Genomic DNA, 23,472 nt, shown 5'->3' with positions numbered 1-23,472 from the left:
CTTGGGATCCGCCATATTCGTAATCAGCGAGGTCGAAATATCCTAAATCAAGTGGATCCCAGCTTCTACCCAAAAATGCTTCTTACACCATTATTTCAGAGGAAATAGAACTTGTCTATTATACCCCGAAACACAATACCTATTGTTTCATACTTCCGTAGTCATTTACTCTTCAGTACTTTGTACTGACTAATATTTACAATATTGTAAAAACAGCCCATAAACCCTTTTTTTCACTTTAAATTTTACCAACACAACATGATAGCATGTAACTAATTTAAATTATATACGGTAATACCTCTATTGTTATATACCCCGAAACACAATACCTATTGTTTCATACTTCCTAGTAATTTGTTTTTCAGTAATTTGTACAGCTGACTAATATTTACAATTTTGTAAAAACAACCTATAAACGGACTATACCATCAATATCTACTACTATGACACAGAATTGTTTGTCAAATTACTATTGTATCGTTGCAGCAAATTAAATTCTGAATCTGTTTCAACAATGTACATTAGCAGTAATTTTTCCTCTTTTTTAAATAAATAAATATACCGTAAAACCTCGACAAAGAAGCCTGAGATTAATTTTGAAAGCACATCTCAAAAAGAAAAGAATGTATGATCGAGTTATATTCGTACATTTCTTTTACAGTTTAAAATGGCATTTTGATCACAATACTTACTGGCAGTAAAGCCTATTTCGAAAACCATCTAAGAGTACTAAAAAAAAAGAAAAAAGCCAATTGATTTCCAATTGTTTAAGTTGTTCAAACAGCAGTACAGCATAATATATGTCTATCAATAATCTGAATGTGAATTTTGGTCTAATTACGAACTGACACGCCTTTGGTTTTTATTTCGGAACCTATAAAATACTATGCAAAATTACAATAGACTAGATAGATAAAATTAGCACCTTGGGAATTACTTCCGAAAGAGAAACTTGTCACAAAATAAGACCAATTGTTTTGTAACAAACTGAATTTGTATTTTGTATGTAACATTAGGGTTGATGGATGGGAAAGAGGATGGGTGCAAAGACGAACAATTATTTTAAAATGTATTCTTTATCCATTAGTAACGAAATATTAATTGTTTTCATGTTTTACAAATAATATACACTAAACACAGTAAAACATTGCGATTTTGTTGAAACTGTCACCGTCATATTGATTGAAATATTACAGTACATGTAACGATACATCACTAATACGACGTTTTTATTTTTATTACATTATTAATTAATACAAACGTTCAGAAGGAACTGTCAGTAATAAAGTAAACACCTCTATTCGGGGAAAATCGTAAATTCGCTTTAATCGTCAATAGATAATTATCTAACTCAACTTAATTAGTATAGGCCTAATGGTTTTCAATTGTTTCTTAGAGCCAATTCATACTTAATTCCTAACCATCAAAGTTGTTCTGCGTTTAGGGCATGTGATCTTTCGTACTGTAAGCCTCTACTGGCTTTACAACGCTACTCATGCCAGTGAGGAGGAGGGTGGTGGTGTGGATGGTGGTTTACTGCAATAATTAAGTTGATTGTACATAATAGACGACGACTGGAAAGGCTAGCTCATTATCTGTTAACAAAATACCTATATCCAACCTCTGCAGCACAGATTGGAAAAAAAAAATGGATCGAATTTCTGTTATGACTGTACTTGTCTTTACGACGCCTGAGGGAATAGAAACTTGTGGAACAGAAATTGGAATGTTCCATTTATCGCCGATCAAAACATTTGTATAAACGTATATCAAATCTATCAAAATGTAGTATTTTTTAAAGAAAATCGGACTGTCTTCAACATTATGATGCTGTACTCGAGCTGTTCAACCGATTTTTAGCTATTAAAAACAATTATCGTAAGAAAAGATAGAAAAGTGCGAAGCATCCTCGTATTATTGTGTGCGGGTAATTTTCAAGATTGACATCCATTAGACAGTGAGTGTATACAACAACCACGAAACACTCCTATTTGGGGCAAATCGTTGAACCTAAATTCGTTTTTATTGTCAATAACTAATTATTTAACTCAATTTAATTAGTAAACAGGGTTACATCAGATGGTTAAAATGATTACCGAAAGTACGAACCAACTTTATATACCATCGAATAAAAATTCACCTCAATTTATCGAATGTTGCCCTTACTATTGAAATAGCCTTCAAATTCATTTAATTCAACCAACTAAACACTCTACATGCTGCATCTATATGTTTTGTAAACTTTTCATAGACTCATTTCCAGCCGTTGATTTTCTTCCATTTGACCCCAGGTTAGTAAAATGTTAGAATTTAATTGCGCCGCCGTATAAAAAAGGACCAAATCAAAAAGAGCCGAACGTAATGCAGAAAGAGCCGAATAAAAAAGGGCCGAATTAAAAAGAGTCGAACGTAATGTTAAATGGGCCGAATAAAAAAGATCCGAATGCTGAAGGAGCCGAACGTAATGGTAAATGGGCCAAATAGAAATGCGCCGAATGCTGAAAGAGCCGAACGTAATGGTAAATGGGCCGAATAGAAATGCGCCGAACGATAAAAGAGCCGAACTTAATGGTAAAAGATCCGAATAGAATTTAAGTTTACTGCCGGAGGCAGCGATGGCGTTCCATACGGACTACTGTACTTTAATTGTGCGAGGTACTTTCGAATTTGTTGCGGACTTCTTTAATTGTGCGAGGAGCTTTCGAATTTGTAGCGGACTTCTTTATTGTGCGAGGAGCTTGCTTTCGAATTTGTTGCGGACTTCTTTAATTGTGCTTGCTCTTCTTAATTGCGCGTTTCTTCTTTATTTGTGCGATTTCTTCCTTAATTGTATTCCTTCTTTAATTGTGTAATTCCTTAATTGTGTGATTTGTGTGTTATAGTGTGCGTGACAGTTGTGGGCCACCGTACTTAATTAATAATAGTTGATTGTTGTTTGATTGCGAATTTAATTAATTGATTGATAAGCTAAATCAACTACAGAAGGAAAACCGAATCCAATCATAATATACAAAACAGAATACTTTATAATTAAACATGATTTCAGACTATATTTTACGCTACACAAAATGTTTACTACTGATTCATCTCAACACAAATAATTAAATAAATCATTATTTCTTAAATTATAAATAGAATATAAATTAAAAAAACATTATATAATAAAGAAAGAACAATTATCAAAACTGTTTCGTCAAAAGTCGAGCGGCTCAGCTACAGTGATTAAGTTCACTTAGGTTGACCCTGGTATCCCCAATTTCAGTTTTTTTTGTTTTGTATATACTTAAATAGACCAAATAAATAATGAAATGAAATTAAATTGTTTTTTTGTTGTTGCACACATTACAACGACAAATCACGTGTGTCACTGAAAAAAAAAATGATGACCCGAAAAGTCCCTAAATAACACGTAAACGCTGTCGATTGGTTGGCTCGACATCAACGACAACGGCGTCATGTACCTGGAGTAGAGAAACACACACAATCACAACACACGTACCGCCACCAAAACCAACTACACACCGTGACACAGCAGCTTAGCAGCTCTAGGCCTACTACTGAGAGAGAGTGTGTGTGTGTACGTACGTGTTATTAGCGATCGTGGACTAAACAAGGACGTCTGTAACAAAGAAACAATTTATATAGATAAAAAAGCGAAAAATACGTATTTAGAACATGGCATCAAATAAAGAGTAAGTTAAAGTGTATTATTTCAACAACAATGTGAACGTTATTTTGATTTTATTTCAACGTTGTTTAATCAATAATACTTAATAATATAGCCTAACTACTAGGCTAGCCTCTCTCTCTATAGCCTAGTAGGCCTAGTAGGCCTAGAGCCTAGGCTAGTAGGCCCTAGCTAGTAGGCTAGTTTCTTTTTTTTAATCTACAGCAGGCCTAGTCTTCTAGCCTAGGCCCTTTTTAGTTAGTAGGCTTACCAGCTAGGCTAGGCCTATCCTAGTAGTAGTACTACTAGGTTAGGCCACTGACAATGGGATATCTTATTCTTAGTATTGTATTGGTCAGCAGTCGAACAACCTACTTAAATAATTATACTAGGCTAGCCTAGTAGACAGGCAGCCCAGAGACATTTGGTTAGATGAGCTAGGTACCAATATCTGACTATTTAAGTGTTTTGGGAGTCACTTGAAGTCAATGAAAATGGGAGTCTGCCGGGTACCCCCTGCTGCGTCTAGACCGGGGGACCCCGAAACGTGCTAAAAAATCGACCCAGGTTAGATGAGAGAGATACCACCTAATTTTACCACCATGGGATGCCCATTGGCATCCTTATACCAGTATCACAAACGACAGACTTTTTCTCTGCTGCAAAAGGCCCGCCAGACTCCCCGAGGGAGGGCCTAAAAAGGGGTTAGCATAGATGAGTGAGGTACCACTCAAATTTAATGCCAAATGAACAAGTTGTGTTCATACAATACTAAATGGATAACAACAGACTAATTGTCTGCTGCACCGTAAGTGCCAGACACCCTAAAGTTAGACTAGAGACCCCCCTTCCCCCAACTAGCCCAGCTTAGATATTGTAGATACCATCAGCAACCAATGTTATATGATTTAGCACATTCTACGCTCGCGCTAAGGTCAAATTTTCGTTCGCCAAAATGGCGAAAGGTTTTGAAAAACATTAGCCAAATTGAAAATCCTTTAGCCAAATTTAAAAAACCATAAAAATTCGCAAAAATGTTTATTAAATAAATAATGCATGTATTTGTTTGTTATTTTACTTCTTTTACATTTATATTATTATTATTTATCCCAATGAAGCTGATTTTCGTTACCGCGATTTTAACACGTTCGTGAAATTTCAAAAAGTGACGTGTCTTTGAAGTTAAAAATATACTATTTCTTATGTACCCATGAGAATAAAAATTATATGCCTGGAAAGATCTTGTTTAAGGGATTTTTTTTATATATTTTTAATCTATGTTTATTAAATATTTTAATAGAAAACACGAGTTAAAAATGAGGTACAAAAGCCGGCGAGCCGAAATCTGCGCGCTAAAAATAACTTTGGAAAACACCTACCCATTTTCGCACCCGATCGCACGAGGTCCATAATAGGTGGTGGAGTAATTTTTGTTGCATGTTATCAGGCTTTAAATACTCTTTATTTTGATATGTAAATCGGTTATTATTATTATGTACATCCGCCTCATATGTCAATTTTAACGATAACAATTTTTTAGCCTTTCTTATTATCAAAATCTGGCTAATTTAGTAATGAATTAAAGCTAATTTATATTTCTGTTTGATAAACCACATCGTTTTATTTGACTTGACTTTGCGTGGACCTGGTGCGAAGAAGCCAACAAGACCAACCACTGAAAAAAATAATCCCTACCATAAATATCAGTGTTTACCATTTTCCTTACGGGGGATTCAGTTCTCCGCTTATTGGGTCATTCCATCTCAGATCACCCAATGAGTTAAACCCTACCTCTTCCAATTTTGATGAAATTTGGTATATGGGTGATTCATAGCAATTAAAGTCAAAATTTCAAATTTTAACTTTATCGGACCAACGGTTTTCGAGATATCGCAATTTCAATTTTCGGTTTTTACGCAAAAAAGGGCGCGTCCGCCACGTTTCAAAGAGCTGTATCTCGGGAACTATAGGTTCAATTTTAAAAGCAAAGGTATTTTTGTAAAGGGGAGACCATAAGGAATCTAAATATACTAATTGTGTGTGTTTTATGTTAATTTTAAGTTTAATAAAACTTTGAAATATATTTTGACCTTGAAATTGACACCGTGGAACACGCCCGATTTGTTGGTGACTATCACGAAAAATGTAGCCCTACGTGTCAACTACAACATATAAAAAAATTGGAGGGGTTTTTTTCTTTGTTTCCATGAAATTACAATTTGAAGTTGACATACCTCTTCCTTTTAGTGTATTTTTTGGTGTTGTTATATACTTATACACAGTGTGAACACTAACTGTTAAGGTGTCTTATTGTTACGCTTTCTCATCAGGCCCACTTAAACACTACAGTAGATATATTTTGATATGAGAAATACTGGGTAACTCACATACTTTTCAAATCAATTTTGACACATAGTTTAGTGTCCTTACTATGTTATTTTAGTGTATTTTGGTGTCTGTCCATGCATTACTTCAATGTCAATTTGATGTATTCCAAAAATAATTTTATTTACAAACTAAATATTATTATAATGTTACAATTGTCTATGTCTGGCCTTTACTCCTTGTCATCTGGCCAATTCAAACAGTATTTAGAAATGTTGTGGCGTTCATTTTGGGAAATTACTGTAATTCCTAGTCGAAGAGGATTTTATAAACGGAGAGGCTATAATACAATGTACATTTGATTCAGGAATCCAACAACAGTCTTCTTTGGACGGCCAATAAAAGATTTTCGCTGGCCCATGAGGATGCATAAATTTAATTTGATAATCCCCAAACTCTTCTGAGACATCCACAACCAAATGGGACACCATCATAACTACAGCACACAAATTCTGAAGTCTAATAATGGTGGGTTGTGTATCAGCAACAATTTCATTTTCATCACTGAAAGATTCTTGAATCACTACCACATCCGGAGGGTTTATCTGGGTACTAAGTTTGTAGACCTGCATCTGTGCCAGATAAACGTGAACAAAGCGATGATATTGTAATGTACCCTTGATGGTCTGGGCGAGGTTGAATCTCGGCTTTATTTCTTTTTCCACAGTAGATACCTCATCTATTCCCACATGAAAAAAGTTGATGCCTGGAATGTCCATATGAGCGAGTCATATGGCCGAGCGGTTAAGGCAGGGGCGTCGTTTACCGTACCTAAAGAGCCAACAACAACATCGGCAAGGGTTCGAGGCCGACTCGCTCCTAGTTCTGGTGGTGGAACAAGTCTTCTCAGATAAGGACTATAAACCGTAGGTCCAGTGTACACAGTTATAACCTGTGTGTACTTTAAAGAACCCAGTTCATTATTCGAAAAAGAGTAGGGGGTTATCCCGGTGAACTGGTTCACACAATAGCCCCTGTATCAGGGGGATTACCACCTATCTGATAGGACAGTGATTAATTCACTATTGGTAATCCTTGGCCACATTGCCTAAAGACATAAATAAAAATAAAAAATTACACAGTAGTCGAACATACTGAGAGATGTGAGAATATGACATTCAGTCAAACGCTGTAAGCTTCTCTTAGTGACAAGCCTCTTAACTGTTCCACCTATGCCATCACATGCACTCTTGCCATGTGATGTAGCGAAAAAATTCCCCTCGGCGTCTAAACCAAAATCTTCCTGGTGGTGGCAAAGGTTAATAAAGTTATATTTGTTTTTGTATTGGCCGCCACATCCATCTGTGAAATAATGAACTTTTTTCATGGTTGGTAGTTTTGATTTTAAATAGGGGATGACAACCTTTAAAAAGGCATCAGTAACTGATGTATGTTCTCTGCAATCACTTATTATGCATTAATATGCATAATAACATAGTAAGGACACTAAACTATGTGTCAAAATTGATTTGAAAAGTATGTGAGTTACCCAGTATTTCTCATATCAAAGTATATCTACTGTTTAAGTGGGCCTGATGAGAAAGCGTAACAATAAGACACCTTAACAGTTAGTGTTCACACTGTGTATAAGTATATAACAACACCAAAAATACACTAAAAGGAAGAGGTATGTCAACTTCAAATTGTAATTTCATGGAAACAAACAAAAAAACCCCTCCAATTTTGTTATATGTTGTAGTTGACAAGTAGGGCTACATTTTTCGTGATAGTCACCAACAAATCGGGCGTGTTCCACGGGGTCAATTTCAAGGTCAAAATATATGTCAAAGTTTTATTCAACTTAAAATTAACATAAAACACACACAATTAGTATATTTAGGTTCCTTATGGTCTCCCCTTTACAAAAATACCTTTGTTTTTAAAATCGAACCTATAGTTCCCGAGATACAGCTCTTTGAAACGTGGCGGCCGCTCCCTTTTTTGCGTAAAAACCGAAAATTGAAATTGCGATATCTCGAAAACCGTTGGTCCGATAAAGTTAAAATTTGAAATTTTGGCTTTAATTGCTATGAATCACCCATATACCAAATTTCATCAAAATTGGAAGAGGTAGGGTTTAAAATTCCATTTTTTTTGGGTGAACTGAGATGGAATGACCCTATTACTAAATTACCGTCGCCTAGGTATTAGCGCGTTAATTAATGATTGGATAACCCCCGCACAGTGGACTGTTCCATTTTCTGAACTAGTATTCGCCGCACACGAGGCATGTCGAAAAATGTCGCCTCTCATCATGGAATACTTGCTTCGAAACGTCAATTTTACCGATTTATTAAATTATTTAATAAGTGGAATATTTATCAATCTATTATATAAAACAAGTACGTTAGGAAGAAATGTACCACAGAAATTTAAGAAGCTTTGAATTTGCTATGCAGCGGCCGTAACCCATTCTATGTAGGCGGCCGAAACGCGCTTTGGCCAGGGTTGCCGTTGTAGTATACGTTGTTTCTTAGCTATTCAATTTAAAGCGCAACTTTCGGTTAGAATAATCAAAAGGGAAATAAAATTAAACATGTTAACATTATACTATTGAGGTAATTACTTTGTTAAATTTAAAATTCCCCTTTTTAAATAACAGAACAGCCTCGTTTACGGAAGTATTCGTCCACATGTTTCTGTTTACATTTTCTTCTCGAAGTTCATTTTCTACGTCGAAGAATAGGGACTTCCCCTTTTATTCGCTCATCATCACGTCGACGACGACCGGCCACGAACCAATCACATTAACTGTGTGTCATTAAAACGTCATCGAGGCACGCTCTGCGCATGTTTAAACAGAACTAAAAAAATGAACACGGCGATCGTGACGTCGTCACATAAAATGCTGTTGTGGTAAAAAGTGTACCCGAGTCAGAAAGTACCGAAGTGTGGCGAATTCTCGCTCCCATAAGAAGTCACGCCGACCAGGCTAGGCCTAGGCTTGGAAATGTATTTTCGCCAATTTGGCGAACGAGGCAATAATTATTTTCGCCAAATGGAGACTCCAGTCGCCATTGGCGAATTGGCGAGCGGTTAGCGCGAGCCTAGCACATTGTAAGCAATACCAAATTACCTATTACAAACTATCTGTATACTGCCTTGGCCCTGGCAGACCCCTCTAAAGTTCGACTAGAGACCCCTCTTTTCTCAATTAGCCCAGCTTAGATATTGTAGATGACTCAAAATATGCTAAAGTGTTATAAAACTGTAACACAGAGGTCAATTTTTCATCTTTAACCTTTTTTTTTTTTTATAACCTGAAATTGTTGAGTAAAAACATATCTTTCAGGCAATACTAAAAAAAAGATAAGTCACTGAACATAAACTTCAAAAAATGTATTTTAATTTAATTGGTGTAGCAATTGCGTGTGTTAGTTTTGACGGACAAAATTTTGTTGTTTTTCTTGAACAAATAATAAAATTATCATAACTATGTCTTATAATTTATTTAATTATGTTTAATATACTACATTTCAAAGTATAAATGCGGAAAAAAAATTTCTCAATAATCACATAAAAGTGTTTTTGTCTTTAAAAAATTAGCATGCAATTGGTGAAAATTTATTATGCCGTTTTAATTGTACTTTAATCACTGTAAATCCTTTGGTTATTAACTATTCTTGATAGAATGGCAGAAAGTCATAATGGCAAAATGTTTTATGAGGAAAAATAATATCAAATGGCATATCTTTGAAAATAATGACATTATTTGAGGTGTACTTGCGTGTGTTAGTTTGACAGACACTACGCTTGCGTGTGTTAGTTTGACAGACGAAGCTGTGGGTGTGGGTGTGTGTGTTGTCTGGAAAACACTATTGGGCATGTAGTTTGAGAAAAAAAATGATAAGAGTACACTTTAGGTGTGAAGGTTGGCTATTTATTAAAAATTACCAATATTTTAATAAAATCCAAATACCGTTATGTAATCTCCGACATACAGTAATTTTCACTTGGCAAATTCAACTACCGGTATGCAATACTTGCAGGTATAAAAACACAACTAAACATGTCATCAAAATGGTTTGAAATATTTAAATTGAAAATTAATCTGAAACAATTATCTTAATTGCCTAATTATTATACAGTCAACATGAAAACGTGCATGATGCATAAATAGAACATCTTTCTCTATACAATTTTGAATGGACGGCACCTCTTGAATTAGTTTTCGGGGTTGGTGAGCCCTTATTTATCTCTTCCATTTTTACTTTTATTTTTAAAACCATTCTGAAAATACAGCAAGTACAGAAAAAAATATTAATTTTGTATTTATTTTATTAATATTTTTATTTATTATATTAGTAAATCTATATGTTTTATTTATTTAATATTTCTTTAAATATTTTTATTTATGTTAGTAGGCCTACATTTGATTTATTCTTTTATATTTTAATTTGTTTTATTTCTATTTGTTTTAATTTAGTATACTTAATTATTATTGAGTTAATACTAATTAAATAGCCTGTTAGTTAGTTAACTATATTTTTAGTCGCGTGGAAGCGACTCTATAGTTCACTATGTCGGTCGGTCGGTCTGTCTGTCTGTCTGTCTGTCGGTCTGTCTGTCGGTCTGTCTGTCTGTCGGTCCGGTATCACTATGCGTTTTATCGCTTTCTGACCTTATCTTGATATCAGTTTAATCTAGCTAGGTCAATTTTTCACAGTATATTCCTTATGGCCAGGAATCAATGTGGTTATGTTTTCACGGTGCGCAATAAAAAATTACGCGGTCTATGCACGATTTAACGAAATCACGTTTGTAATCATATCTTCACAACCATGAATCACAATTAAATAAAATTTGGTACTCATAAATTTCAGGGCATAAATCATCATATGGCAATACAATTACGTGCGTAGCGCATGTAACGCATGCGTACGCGCGCTTAACATTTTCAAAATTTATTTTCGATGAAATAAGAGTACATTTCAGGCAATTTTAAGCCTTTACAAAATTGCCATGAGTGCGCATATTTTTGCGCACGCACTGCGCGTTAAATGTTATTGCGCACCCTTTTGGCCCGATTTCTGTTTTCTTGACTTACTTTTCAACTCGAAATTACGTTATACGAGCACGTCGAAAGTGACAGGCTACGCACGTGTAAATTTAAAAAAAATAAATGTTTTTAAACATTTCAACATTTTTAAACATGTTCAGTAATTTCGGTCAGTATAGTTCACTATGTCGGTCGGTCGGTCTCTCTGTCTGTCGGTCTGTCGGTCTGTCTGTCGGTCTGTCTGTCGGTCTGTCTGTCGGTCTGTCTGTCGGTCCGGTATCACCATGCATTGTAGCACGCGACTTAATGGCTGTTGGCCTTGTTATTATAGGTATTAATATTTATAGTATCTATTTATTTATAATTATATTGGACTAAATGTTATACTTCAAAATTATTTTACCATGCTAATCATCAACACACAAAATGAAACTAAATTGTTTAATTCCATTAAATATTTTTTTTTATGAAGTATAAAAGCTATTAAAATACGCTATTTGTAATTGAAATGAAATACACGATCTGCCAAATCCTTATATACACGGCCGCCGTCCGTCAAATATAACGCACGTGTTCGCCAGCGCTCCTCCGGAGACGGAATACCAGCGATTGCTACTTGTTTGAAGTATAGGCTTAGGCCTAGTTATAAAACCTAGGAATTACATGTATTAAAACTTGAAAAGAACATTCCATGATATTAAAATTAACTAAAATCTAACCAATAAATATGTCAAGGCCTAACGCACGGAAGAAATATCTGTCAAATATAACGCACGATTTAGAAAGGTCAGTCAAAACACTGAGCAAATTAGCCTAGGCGTGTGCCTATCGCTGTCGCTTGAGACAGTTCGCCCTAATAGCCGTACCGAGGTAATTATTAGGCCTAAAATACCATTAGAATTAATAACATGAAGCCTAAACTATGTATTTATGTTCTAAATGTATTTATTTATGATTTCTAATAATGTTAAGTACTTACGTGCGTTATATCTTGCGTGCGTTATATTTTTGACAGAAACTAGTTTTCGTTGTTTAGCGACGCAAGTTTACATTCTGTGAAGAATTTTTGCAGCGGGAAGCCATCGCGGGAGCTATATTTGTAGGCTGCCATGTAGTATCGTCTGTTTGCTCATTCTCGGCGGTAATGACAGGAAAACATTGCGTGCGTTAGTTTTTGACAGACAATGGTGACATTTTTTTAAAATCGGGATTTATATACAATTAAATTACATAACATTTAAAATCTGATGCATTATACTGTATAGAGTAAACATATCCTTGAATTGTTTAACATTTTGGTTTTCGTATTGCCGTTGTTCTAGGCCTAACCCAGCCTAGGCCTAGTCAAACTTGATTGTTGACGGACACAGTAACGCACGTCAGCACAAGCAAAGATATTAATTTATTATACAAAAATAAAATATTGTGGTGTCAATATATTGATTTTATTTATTGTTTATACATGTACTTCCAATATCCCAATCAATATTTTTTATTATACTTCACAATTATCAAATATAAATTGGATTATGAAGTGACACTCAAAATGTTACAAATTCATGGTGTGAGAATAGGCCATTATCACAACAAATTTGAAATTTAAAAAAAAAATAGTGGGTGGAGTGAAATGAAACTGTGTAAGTTATACCGTTGCATGTTAAACTATCTATTAATTCCCTACACATATTAATTAGTGTATAGAATAGTATATAATATTTTTTATAAATACAAATTAAAATGGCATTTTATGTAACACCTTAGCATATTTTGACTCAGATACCACTAGCAACCAATGTTATATGATTTAGCACATTGTAAGCAATACCAAATTACCTATTACAAACTATCTGTACACTGCCTTGGCCCTGGCAGACCCCACTAAAGTTAGACTAGAGACCCCCCTTTCCCCAACTATCCCAGCTTAGATATTGTAGATACCGCCAGCAACCAATGTTATATGATTTAGCACATTGTAAGCAATACCAAATGACCTATTACAGACTAGTACACTGCCTTGGCCCTGGCAGACCCCTCTAAAGTTAGACTGGAGACCCCATTTATCCCAAGTATATAGCCTACCTTAGATATTGTAGATACCACCAGCAGCAAAAAAAAACACCCAAAACAACATGTTTAATTGAATAAAGTTTAACTTTAATCGAACTAACACAAAACAATTGAAAATATATCACATCAATGACGATAAAATGACCATTACCATTCTAAAGGGAAAAATAGTTTAAGAGTTTCATTTAAAACTTATATAAGCCAAATAAAACAAGTACGGATTTCGGTAAATTTAGCATTCCTAGCCTTTGGATGTCAAAGATACATTTGTCTGTAACTCTTGGACCTACTTTAAGAGAAAGCTTAGTAATCACCTTAATCAAATTCAGGATTGTAGTAACTTTATCTAAAGTGATTTGATTAATTAATAGTGGGTAATTTTATATGCTGTATATTATAATCTTAATCCTGTATTCATATTTATATATATATTTATATAGATGCGTTGAGGCTGCTCAATTGGAATCAAGAGCGAATATTTAAGATGGAACACGGACGTCTATTATACTATATGTTTCACGTTAAACGATCTTCAGATAAGACTGAACAATACCGTATCTCGATAAAAAAAATATATTATTATTATAATAATTATAATTATATATATTTTTTATGTAATTTATTTATGTAGTACTGTATCTATTAAAAAAGGTACTTGAACAAAATTAGTATAATCTTTTACAAAAATGCTTGTCAACTCAATGAGATCCAAATTGGCAATTGCCGCAAAATTCACTCTAGAACTAAGAAGTTAAAAAGAGAACTTCCTGCATCCGAGTTTCAAAACAAACTCAGGATTATTGCCAATGATTGCCGTAAGCAATCAACGGTAATGGCCTGAAGGGGACATCACAAATTTGGTCTACCAGCAGACTTACAGTCATTTCAACACAAATGACTCTACCTTGGGATGACTTCAGGGCTTTTAGGAAACCCTGCAGAAGGTTCGTTGGGACTTATAACAAGAATCAGGGCAACACCTCTGATTCAGTTGTTAAAATTAATTGTCGACTTTCTAAAGCAGAGAAAAAACGTCTTTCCCGAGGACTTAAATTCTGCCCCAAACCAAGGCAGGTCGGCGCACAACAACTATCTTTGGATATAGAGTCTTTCTCCAGAGGATTACGATTACGTGAATATTTTGCTGATTCAGACAGCAGTACCACGCAAAACGAAGGCAACGTTAACAAATTTAAACCAAATAGTTCCTGGAATCCACCTAAAAATCGTCCAGCTTTAGAAACATTTATCCAGGCTATTGCGGAGGATGTACAAAACTACGTCCCGAGTCCAGATAAACGTGACAATCTCTCAAAACAAGAGAGGCAGGCCATTGCCAAGTTGCGTCAGCGTAATGATATCATCATTAAACCCGCTGATAAAGGTTCTGCCATTGTTGCTATGGACATCAAATTTTATGAAGAGGAATCCTTAAGACAGCTAAACAATCTTTATTGTTTTCATTATATATCGTAAACGGATCCCACCCCGGAAATTGCGGATAAGGTGGCCAAATCTGTTTCTGTGATGGTAAAAAAAACACTCCATCGATCCTAAGATTGGACTTCATTTGGCACAGGTCAATCCAGTTCCAGGCAGATTTTATTTCCTACCTAAAATCCACAAAACAGGCAATCCTGGTACAGTAGACCTATTATTTTGGGCAATGGCACTGCTACAGAGAACATTTCTGAATATGGAGATGATTTACTTAGACCATATGTGACTAATCTCCCTTCGTACATTCAGGACTCCACGAACTTTATCCGCAAAATTAACCAAATTCAAAATTAACATAATAATTCTGTTCTGGCTACATTAGATGTTTCATCGTTGTATACCGTACTAATATCCCTCACGAAGAAGGAGCCGACGCATGTACTTTAAATTACAAACAAATTACAGGCAAAACGCCTACTAAAGCTTATTTATGAGAACTGGTCGTGTTGATTTTAACAACAATTTTATTTTTTGAAATGACCATTACCTTCAAATTCATGGCACAGCGATGGGCACAAAAATGGCGCCATCTTTTGCAAATTTATTTATGGGACAATTTGAGGCCAAATTTCTGTCCCTCCAACCTAATAAACCACTTTTTTGGTTTTATTTATTTATTCAAGATTCAACAGTGTAAAGAAAAAACAGGATCGCCATAAACAAAAAAATATATAGATACATTGACGACATCTTCATGATCTGGACCCATAGTGAAGATAATTTGGAATTTTTTCTTCTCAATATTAGTTCAGCCCACCCAACTATCAAATTTACAGCTACCAAATCCACTAGTAGCGTTAATTGTTTTACGTAAACCCACGGATAAAAATATGTACCTGCTCCCTAGCAGTTGTCATCCCCAATACTGTACTAAAAACATACCGAACAGTAAAGCATTACGTATCAGACATCTGTTCTTCAGATTTAGATTTTCAGAATCGTACCGAAGAACTAACCAGAACTGTTTTTACGGAACCACCCATTATTGCATTTCGTAGACCTCCCAACCTTCGTGATATATTAGTCAGATCCAAATTTAATTGAAATCTCATATTCTAATGAAACAGTTCATTGATATTAAGTTATGTTTACACTATCAAACTAGTTTTTGACACAAAAAAGTCACCTTTGAGGCAAATCTTGCAAAACTTATTCATTGGTTGATTCTAATGAAAAATTTAAGAGTGACCAAACTGGCCGCATTTTTCGGATAAGACAATCAATTAATTGTTTAACCAAAAACGTCATTTATCTCATATACTGTAATATTTGTGGAAAACAGTACGTAAAGTCTTAAACTATTTTTCCCTTTAATGGTAATGGTCATTTTATCGTCATTGATGTGATATATTTTCAAATGTTTTGTGTTAGTTCGATTAAAGTTAAACTTGTTTTTTTTTTTTTTTTGCTGCTGGTGTTATCTACAATATCTAAGCTACGCCATACTTAAATGGTAAATGGGGTCTCTAGTCGAACTTTATTAGAGGGGTCTGCCAGGGCCAAGGCAGTGTACTAGTCTGTAATAGGTCATTTGGTATTGCTTACAATGTGTTAAATCATATTCATTGGTTGCTGGTGGTATCTAAAATATCTAAGCTGGGCTAGTTGGGGAAAGGGGGGTCTCTAGTCTAACTTTAGAGGGTCTGCCAGGGCCAAGGCAGTGTACAGATAGTCTGTAATAGGTCATTTGGTATTGCTTACAATGTGCTAAATCATATAACATTGGTTGCTGGTGGTATCTACAATATCTAAGCTGGGCTAGTTGGGGGAAGGGGGTCTCTAGTCTAACTTTAGGGTGTCTGGCGGGCCTTTTGCAGCAGAGAAAAAGTCTGTCGTTTGTGATACTGGTATAAGGATGCCAATGGGCATCCCATGGTGGTAAAATTAGGTGGTATCTCTCTCATCTAACCTGGGTCGATTTTTTAGCATGTTTCGGGGTCCCCCCGGTCTAGACGCAGCAGGGGGTACCCGGCAGACTCCCATTTTCATTGACTTAAAGTGACCCCCAACACACTTAAATAGTCAGATATTGGTACCTAGCTCATCTAACCAAATGTCTCTGGGCTGCCGGTCTATAGGCCTACTACGCCCTATTTTCGTCCTACGGAAGCCATCTTGCAGAAGATGACAAAAAGTCATGACCAACCGAGGGAATTTCTGGACACGATGTTAATTTTTAAATCTTAACTCCTGTAAAAAAATTACAGTATTGTAAAATGTTTTAATACTAATAGATTGGCCTACATCACTGATTAAAAAACAAATAGAATATATATAATATAATGCGTTTGTTTTTATGTTTTTCTACATTGGTAAACACTTTATTTAAATTTATATTAATATTTATTTGAGATTGATATTTTTTATTTCAATCAAAATCCAAATCTTTATTTATTCACGAAATTATAAAATACAAAAGTACAAAATATAAAATTCGTTCACCATAAAATAAAGGTGTTCTTCCACAAGTGATAGGTAATATAATATACAAATAATACAGTGTATACACATTTATACAAAACATTAACCCTTTCACTGCGGAGCATTATTCCCACCTCTGTGTAATATATATTTAAGAAAAACATATGATATTTTGATAAATTGCAAAAAAATACTAATTGAGATAATTGTGTAATTATTTTTGTGGTGTGTGATGGGCAAAGGGTTAGTCTACAATTAGGTATAAACAAGAAATATTTCTTACAAAAAATGCTGCTCGCTTATTGAAAAATATTTTTTATTTCAAATGTTTTTGAATGTGTCATTTTATTGTCACATAATAGTTATTTTACCTGAAAAAAATGTAATTTAAAGCAACAAATACTTAAATTGTCTGTCAGACAATGGTTTTTGGGTTTCTTTTCTTTTTTTATATGTGAATAAATATTATTTTTTTGTTACAGAAGTGAATACTCAATTTCTGTCACTTTAGTTAATTTTATTGCTAAGGTCAAATCTGGGGGTCACTTCATCACCCTAGATATTTCAATTGTGAAGTATCCTATTACAAACACAAACTTTAATGGACTGTTTCGATAATAATTCAATAAATATCTGACAGTGAATATACCAGAAATGCTTAGGGATTTGTAATTTTAGCATGACATGTCCTAATAGACTCTTTCCCAGACGTTTTTTGGGTCTACTGTAGCAGCTGGAATCAATAAATCATAGTGGAGTTTCCATTTTCACAAAACTGTCTGTCCTTAGAACTATAACTGCTGCTTGCTTTAGCTTCTGATTGAGTAGTCCTAATGGGACGTAGCGGGCTAGAGCAGCAGCGTGAAAAATTTGCATTATTGATGTCATGTGACGTCATTACAGGTATTCTGGATTTCGTGTTTTTTATTGAACCAATGATAAAAACTATATTTTCTATAAGAAATTCTTATGGAATACGTTTTTCCAACTGGATATTTATAAAGATATGTATAACAAATAAAAATATTTAAAAAAATTGAATTATTTTATTGTTTTATAAAAATTATGCACAAATCAAAGTTTTGGGGCAAAATCGTGAAAATAATGACAGTTTCCAAAAATTCACTATAGTACAAAAACTAACTATTGTTTCAGAATTTTTTTTTTTGCGTGTTGTGATAAACACCATGTTGCCCTATTGGGGCTGGTAAATTTGTGTTACTTTCAAAATGGCCGCCATTACGCTACTCAAAACAACTTTCCAAGATAGAAATACTGTACTATTATATATAATATAACTATAGAGGGCGCATTATTTTCAAGACGATAATACAACTATAGAGGGCCGTTTTCTTTGCTGGAAAATATTTTTAATGACTTGCAAAAATATTCAAGTTCATCGAAAGAATATAGAGGGTGCTATATATTATAGGCAAATACTGTATGATTAAATCATTGTGTTGCCCATACCCGGTATTACCGTGTATATGTATTTCAACGACGTCTGTTTATACCCGGTAGTACCGGGTATACGCAGAGAAGGGGTTAAAAGAAAGAATTTATAAAATATACAGCACTAGGCTTCCTGTTTAAGTATGTTTGCAATTTCTATTTTGAATACGTTCAGAGATTGTGGCATCTTATTGATATCAATATTATGTTTATTCCAAGTTATAACCTCCCTATAAGAAATACTATGTTTTTTATACTCAGTGTGAGGTTTCGGAACCTAGAGGTTTGTATCATAATGTCTAAAGTTATATTTGAAATTATTTTGTTTAAAACCAGATTTGATAGATATGTGGGTGCACGCCCCGTCATAACTTTATAAATTAACATGCAACATTCATACTCATCTTTAGTTGAGAGGGTAAGCCAATTTACTTGCTGAAGTGCATCTTTACTTGGTGTGTCCCAAGATAGGCCAAATATGATTCGGGCTGTTCTATTTTGTACAGTTTGTACTCTTTTTAGAAAGCTCGAGCCACAATTACCCCAGATTACACTACAATAAGTTAGATGTGGAATAATAATAGAATTTGCAATATTTCCTAATACTGTATATTATTTTGAAAAATGTGTCTACATCGTTTAAAGGGGGATTCTGGGTTTAAAATTGCTTTTAAATATCGTTTATTTATTAAATAAAAAATATTATAACAATATAGACATGTCAGAATGAAGAAGTAATAACGAGAAATTAAAAAAATTAAATTTCATATACATTTTAGGGTAAATTCATGGAAAGTCTGTTTTTCAGCAGCTTAGGGAAGCTCATTAATATTCATGAGATATTCACAAAATCACGTCATCAGTGGATTCCAAACTCGCGACGTCAAGCTTCTTGTACGTTGTGTTCTCTCTCCCCTGTCAAACGACGACCACCCGATCATTGTGAAATACATTTTTTTAGATTTTCTATTAGCTGGGCCTAAAGTGTAGCATATATTTATTTGACATTTAATGAAATTGAAATACAAAATTTAGTACAGATTACGGAGTCATAAATTATACTATTTTTATACCTCGAATAGTACAGATCGTATATCGGCTTCACGTACTAGGCTAGGCCTAGCCTAAATCATTTTATTCATGGGTGAGAGCCATTTCTGACTAAGGGATTCCATGCCACGATGGCTACGTTAAAACATTGGGGCCATCATGGGCCTAGCTAGCCTACTACTAAACGATTGGCCCATAAATAACAAAACTCAGTGGATTCCAAACCCATCCTATCAACCAAACTCCTAAACAATCTAAAGCTAAAACGTTCTACAAAATTGGCTGTAAATATTGAGGCAAAACAAGGTCCGATCGCCGTCCGCACGTATGGTGTCCCGATCGTCTAATTAATAAGTAGGCCTAAAATAGGCCTAGGCCTAGTTTACTCTCCAAAAAAGCGGATACTGCATCAAGCAAGTAGACCTCCTAGCCGATCCGGCCCAGATAAAAATTGAGCTAGCTAGTGTAGTAGACCCTATGCGAATTGATACTGCCAGGCCTTTTACTATAGGCTACACTTGTTAAAATTAGCAATACTTATGTTTATACAAATATTCCAACTCTCTCATTCGAGCTATATTATCTATACCATTCCGGTAGGTCGAGTCGACCTTCAATCAAATACTGTACATCGTTCATGTTGTGATTTAATAGACGGGGTATACTCGACCCGACCAGTTTGGTATTGTATACTGTATCTGCTTATCACGTGACGATGCCAGGCATGGGGCAGAGAGAGCACGTGTATCGTCGTCTCGCTCAGCAGGAATGTATACGTTACGCTTCATTGATTTTGAAGGCTTTCCCTAAGTCAGTGCGAAAATCGGCAAACGTAAAGTGCAAACCTTTCTAATTTTTCACTGTTTTGATGGATTTTCATAGAAAATTTACTTTATAAATGGGAAGACCGACTAAAATTACATCAGATAAGTATAATTTTACAAAAGTAATTGATATGGTTAATGATAACGAGTCGTCGGAACATTGACCATTTCACGAATTTCCTATTCTGTAACCACAGTGTGATTTTGCCGTAGCTGCACTTGTAATCTGGCCTCATTTCACAGCCTTCGTTTTGCTTCACTGGGCGCTTATATAAATTGAAACTTTTACTGTTCAAGAGACAAACAAATATATTTTACATTTTTTACTATTTATTTTAAACCCGGAACCCCCCTTTAAGCATACCTAAACCTTTTAGAGCCTTCGCACGAGTATATTCAATATGGTGTTTCCAGCTTAGCGTTTTATCAATGGAACTTGAACATTATGAATTTCATCCAACCAACATGTTAATAATGTGGATTTAAAAGATTGTTGTCAATTTCATCTAGTTGCGAAACCCTCTAACGGCTCAGTGACCTACTGTACCATTTTCAACCTTATTTTTGTAGTTGTATACTATATATGCCTTGGCCTAGCTATTTTCATAAAAGGTCATTTATAATTTTATTAATTATTTATTAAGAAAAGTGTAGGCTTGCTATTCTGTTGGAGTTCCAGGAGTTGGTCAAATTTCTTTTTGGTTATTTAATATAGGCCTAAACAAAAACCGATCTAGCCTAGCCCTACTGTACATAAAAAAAGTTCAGTAGTACCTGTACCTAACTACTGTGCTTCTGATTCATTGTAATCATTTTCGCCTAATAAAAACAACTCGTTTCCGCATTTGTATAGCACCCTTAATTTAGAAAATATTTCAGTTTCACCTACAGTGGGCTCACTACTTTATGACCTCAAAATGTTTTTATTCCTAAACCAAGATAATATAGTTCCACATACCATGTGCTTGTTACTAAGAAAAATATTTAATTATTTTAGTGCTAAAAACAGTTTTATCCCGATATGAGACCCTTATAATTTTTTTTCCAATCATCTTTAAAGAGGGTAACCTTTTCAGTTTGTCCAAGGGGCCCTCTTCAAATGTTTTATAGTTAACAACCCCTTTACGGCCAAATAATAAAATATACATGTTTCTCGTCCGGACTTTTTCAAAAAAGGAAGGAGAAGTTTGTTAGTTTAATTTTTTTCTTTTTTTCCATGTATTGTGCAATACATGAATAAAATAATGCAAGTGACACTGACAATGTCACACGATTGTATATTGTATTTTAATTATTTTCTTTATTCACCAGATTTATATTGCCTTGGCCTAGCTATTTTCATAAAAGGTCATTTATAATTTTATTAATTATTTATTAAGAAAAGTGTAGGCTTGCTATCCTGTTGGAGTTCCAGGAGTTGGTCAAATTTCTTTTTGGTTATTTAATATAGGCCTAAACAAAAACCGATCTAGCCTAGCCCTACTGTACATAAAAAAAGTTCAGTAGTACCTGTACCTAACTACTGTGCTTCTGATTCATTGTAATCATTTTCGCCTAATAAAAACAACTCGTTTCCGCATTTGTATAGCACCCTTAATTTAGAAAATATTTCAGTTTCACCTACAGTGGGCTCACTACTTTATGTCGCTATAAAACAGCCGTGCTGTATAAGCACAACAAATGTTAAAATGATTAAAATCAATATCTAATCAGATTTGAGCATGGTTCAGGACATTTTAAGTGTTTCAAAATTTTTCAATTTTGATTTATGACTTCTACCATTTATGTGGTGTTCAAAGCGTCCAGTTAGCTAAGTAGTAATAAGACATTACTCAGACAAGTTGTTGTTTTTTCAGACAAGATGTTTCAACAGCTATTTTGAAGACAAAGTCTCGGCCAAACAGATTGATTGTAGAAGAAGCCGCCAATGATGATAACTCTGTCGTCTGTTTATCACAGGTAACAATGACAGTAGAAGTATGGTTCACTACCCTTCTATTTAGCCTTCCCAAGTACTGTAGTAGATAACAAAATTAATTTTGAATTATAGATCATACATAATATTTGACATGAAATAATTAGTTACCCGCACTTGGTGGATAACCAAAATACAGTAGGCATAATTTTGACAATATTTTGTAACTTTTCCAACTAAAGCACGCGCAAAGGTCTAAATCAACGTGTTTGTATGACATCATTTTAATTGGAAATGATGTGAATGTTTTTAAAAATGACTAGGAAAGTCTGGAATATTACAATTCAAGAGATAAAACACATGATTTTCATGCTCCGTGCGCACCCCGCATGTGTAAAATTGTATCAACATTGTAGCATTGAACGCATTTTTTTGTTGGCTAGCAACCATGCAGCGCCATCTATCGTGACATCACACCACAGAACTCTATGGGGATAGGCAACCATAGTTCGAAGTTCACATGGTGATTGATTTTTTACCAGAGACTAGAGCAAATCTGTAATCCATGACAGGGAGGCTTTATTCCAAAATAAGTAAAGTTTTCATCCAATACAATGGACTTTCATGACGTCTTTATTGTGCTTGAGATGATGAATAGAGATTGTTATTTCAACACGATCGAATATTTAACAATAACGACAGGCGTGAATGTGTCAAAATAACAATGTTAGGATGAAATGGGCCTTTCTTGAATGCGTCATTGACAAAATCTCGATGAAATCATGATGCGTCGAAGGCATCCAACATAATATTTTGGTGTATTTATGATCGGTACTGTATGCTGGTGTTATAAATATTTGTCGGTTGTGCCTTTCCTCTGTAGTACCCAACCAGTATGGTGTTTGTTTTTTGGGAATTTTGTTTCTATCTATTGTACAGTTTCCAATAACTTAAAAGGCATGATTTCATTGCATCTATTTTGACATTGTATTTGGTTTCCAGGCTAAAATGGATGAACTACAATTGTTTCGAGGTGATACAGTTCTACTGAAGGGCAAGAAGAGGAGAGATACTGTCTGTATTGTCCTCTCAGATGATACAGTTACTGATGAGAAGATCAGAATCAATCGTGTCATCAGAAATAATCTCAGAGTTCGTCTTGGTGACATTGTCAGGTATTATCCGTGATATT

General features: G+C 34.6%; 1 protein-coding gene across 1 annotated transcript in view; it reads left to right on the top strand.

Moving 5' to 3' along the window:
* Window positions 1-3,485: 3,485 nt before the first annotated feature.
* The window catches only part of LOC140050880 (transitional endoplasmic reticulum ATPase), a 33,347-nt gene continuing 13,360 nt past the window's right edge, over window positions 3,486-23,472 (top strand). Inside the window, exons 1-3 of the mRNA XM_072095858.1 lie at window positions 3,486-3,692; window positions 22,222-22,324; window positions 23,283-23,455. Of these exons, the coding sequence (XP_071951959.1) occupies window positions 3,676-3,692; window positions 22,222-22,324; window positions 23,283-23,455 (293 nt within the window). The 5' untranslated portion in view covers window positions 3,486-3,675. The remainder of the gene's footprint in view (window positions 3,693-22,221; window positions 22,325-23,282; window positions 23,456-23,472) is intronic.

The sequence above is a fragment of the Antedon mediterranea genome, chromosome 6, assembly GCF_964355755.1.
Source record: "Antedon mediterranea chromosome 6, ecAntMedi1.1, whole genome shotgun sequence".
Taxonomy (NCBI): Eukaryota; Metazoa; Echinodermata; class Crinoidea; order Comatulida; family Antedonidae; genus Antedon; species Antedon mediterranea.
This window is presented reverse-complemented; position numbering and strand designations above follow the sequence as displayed.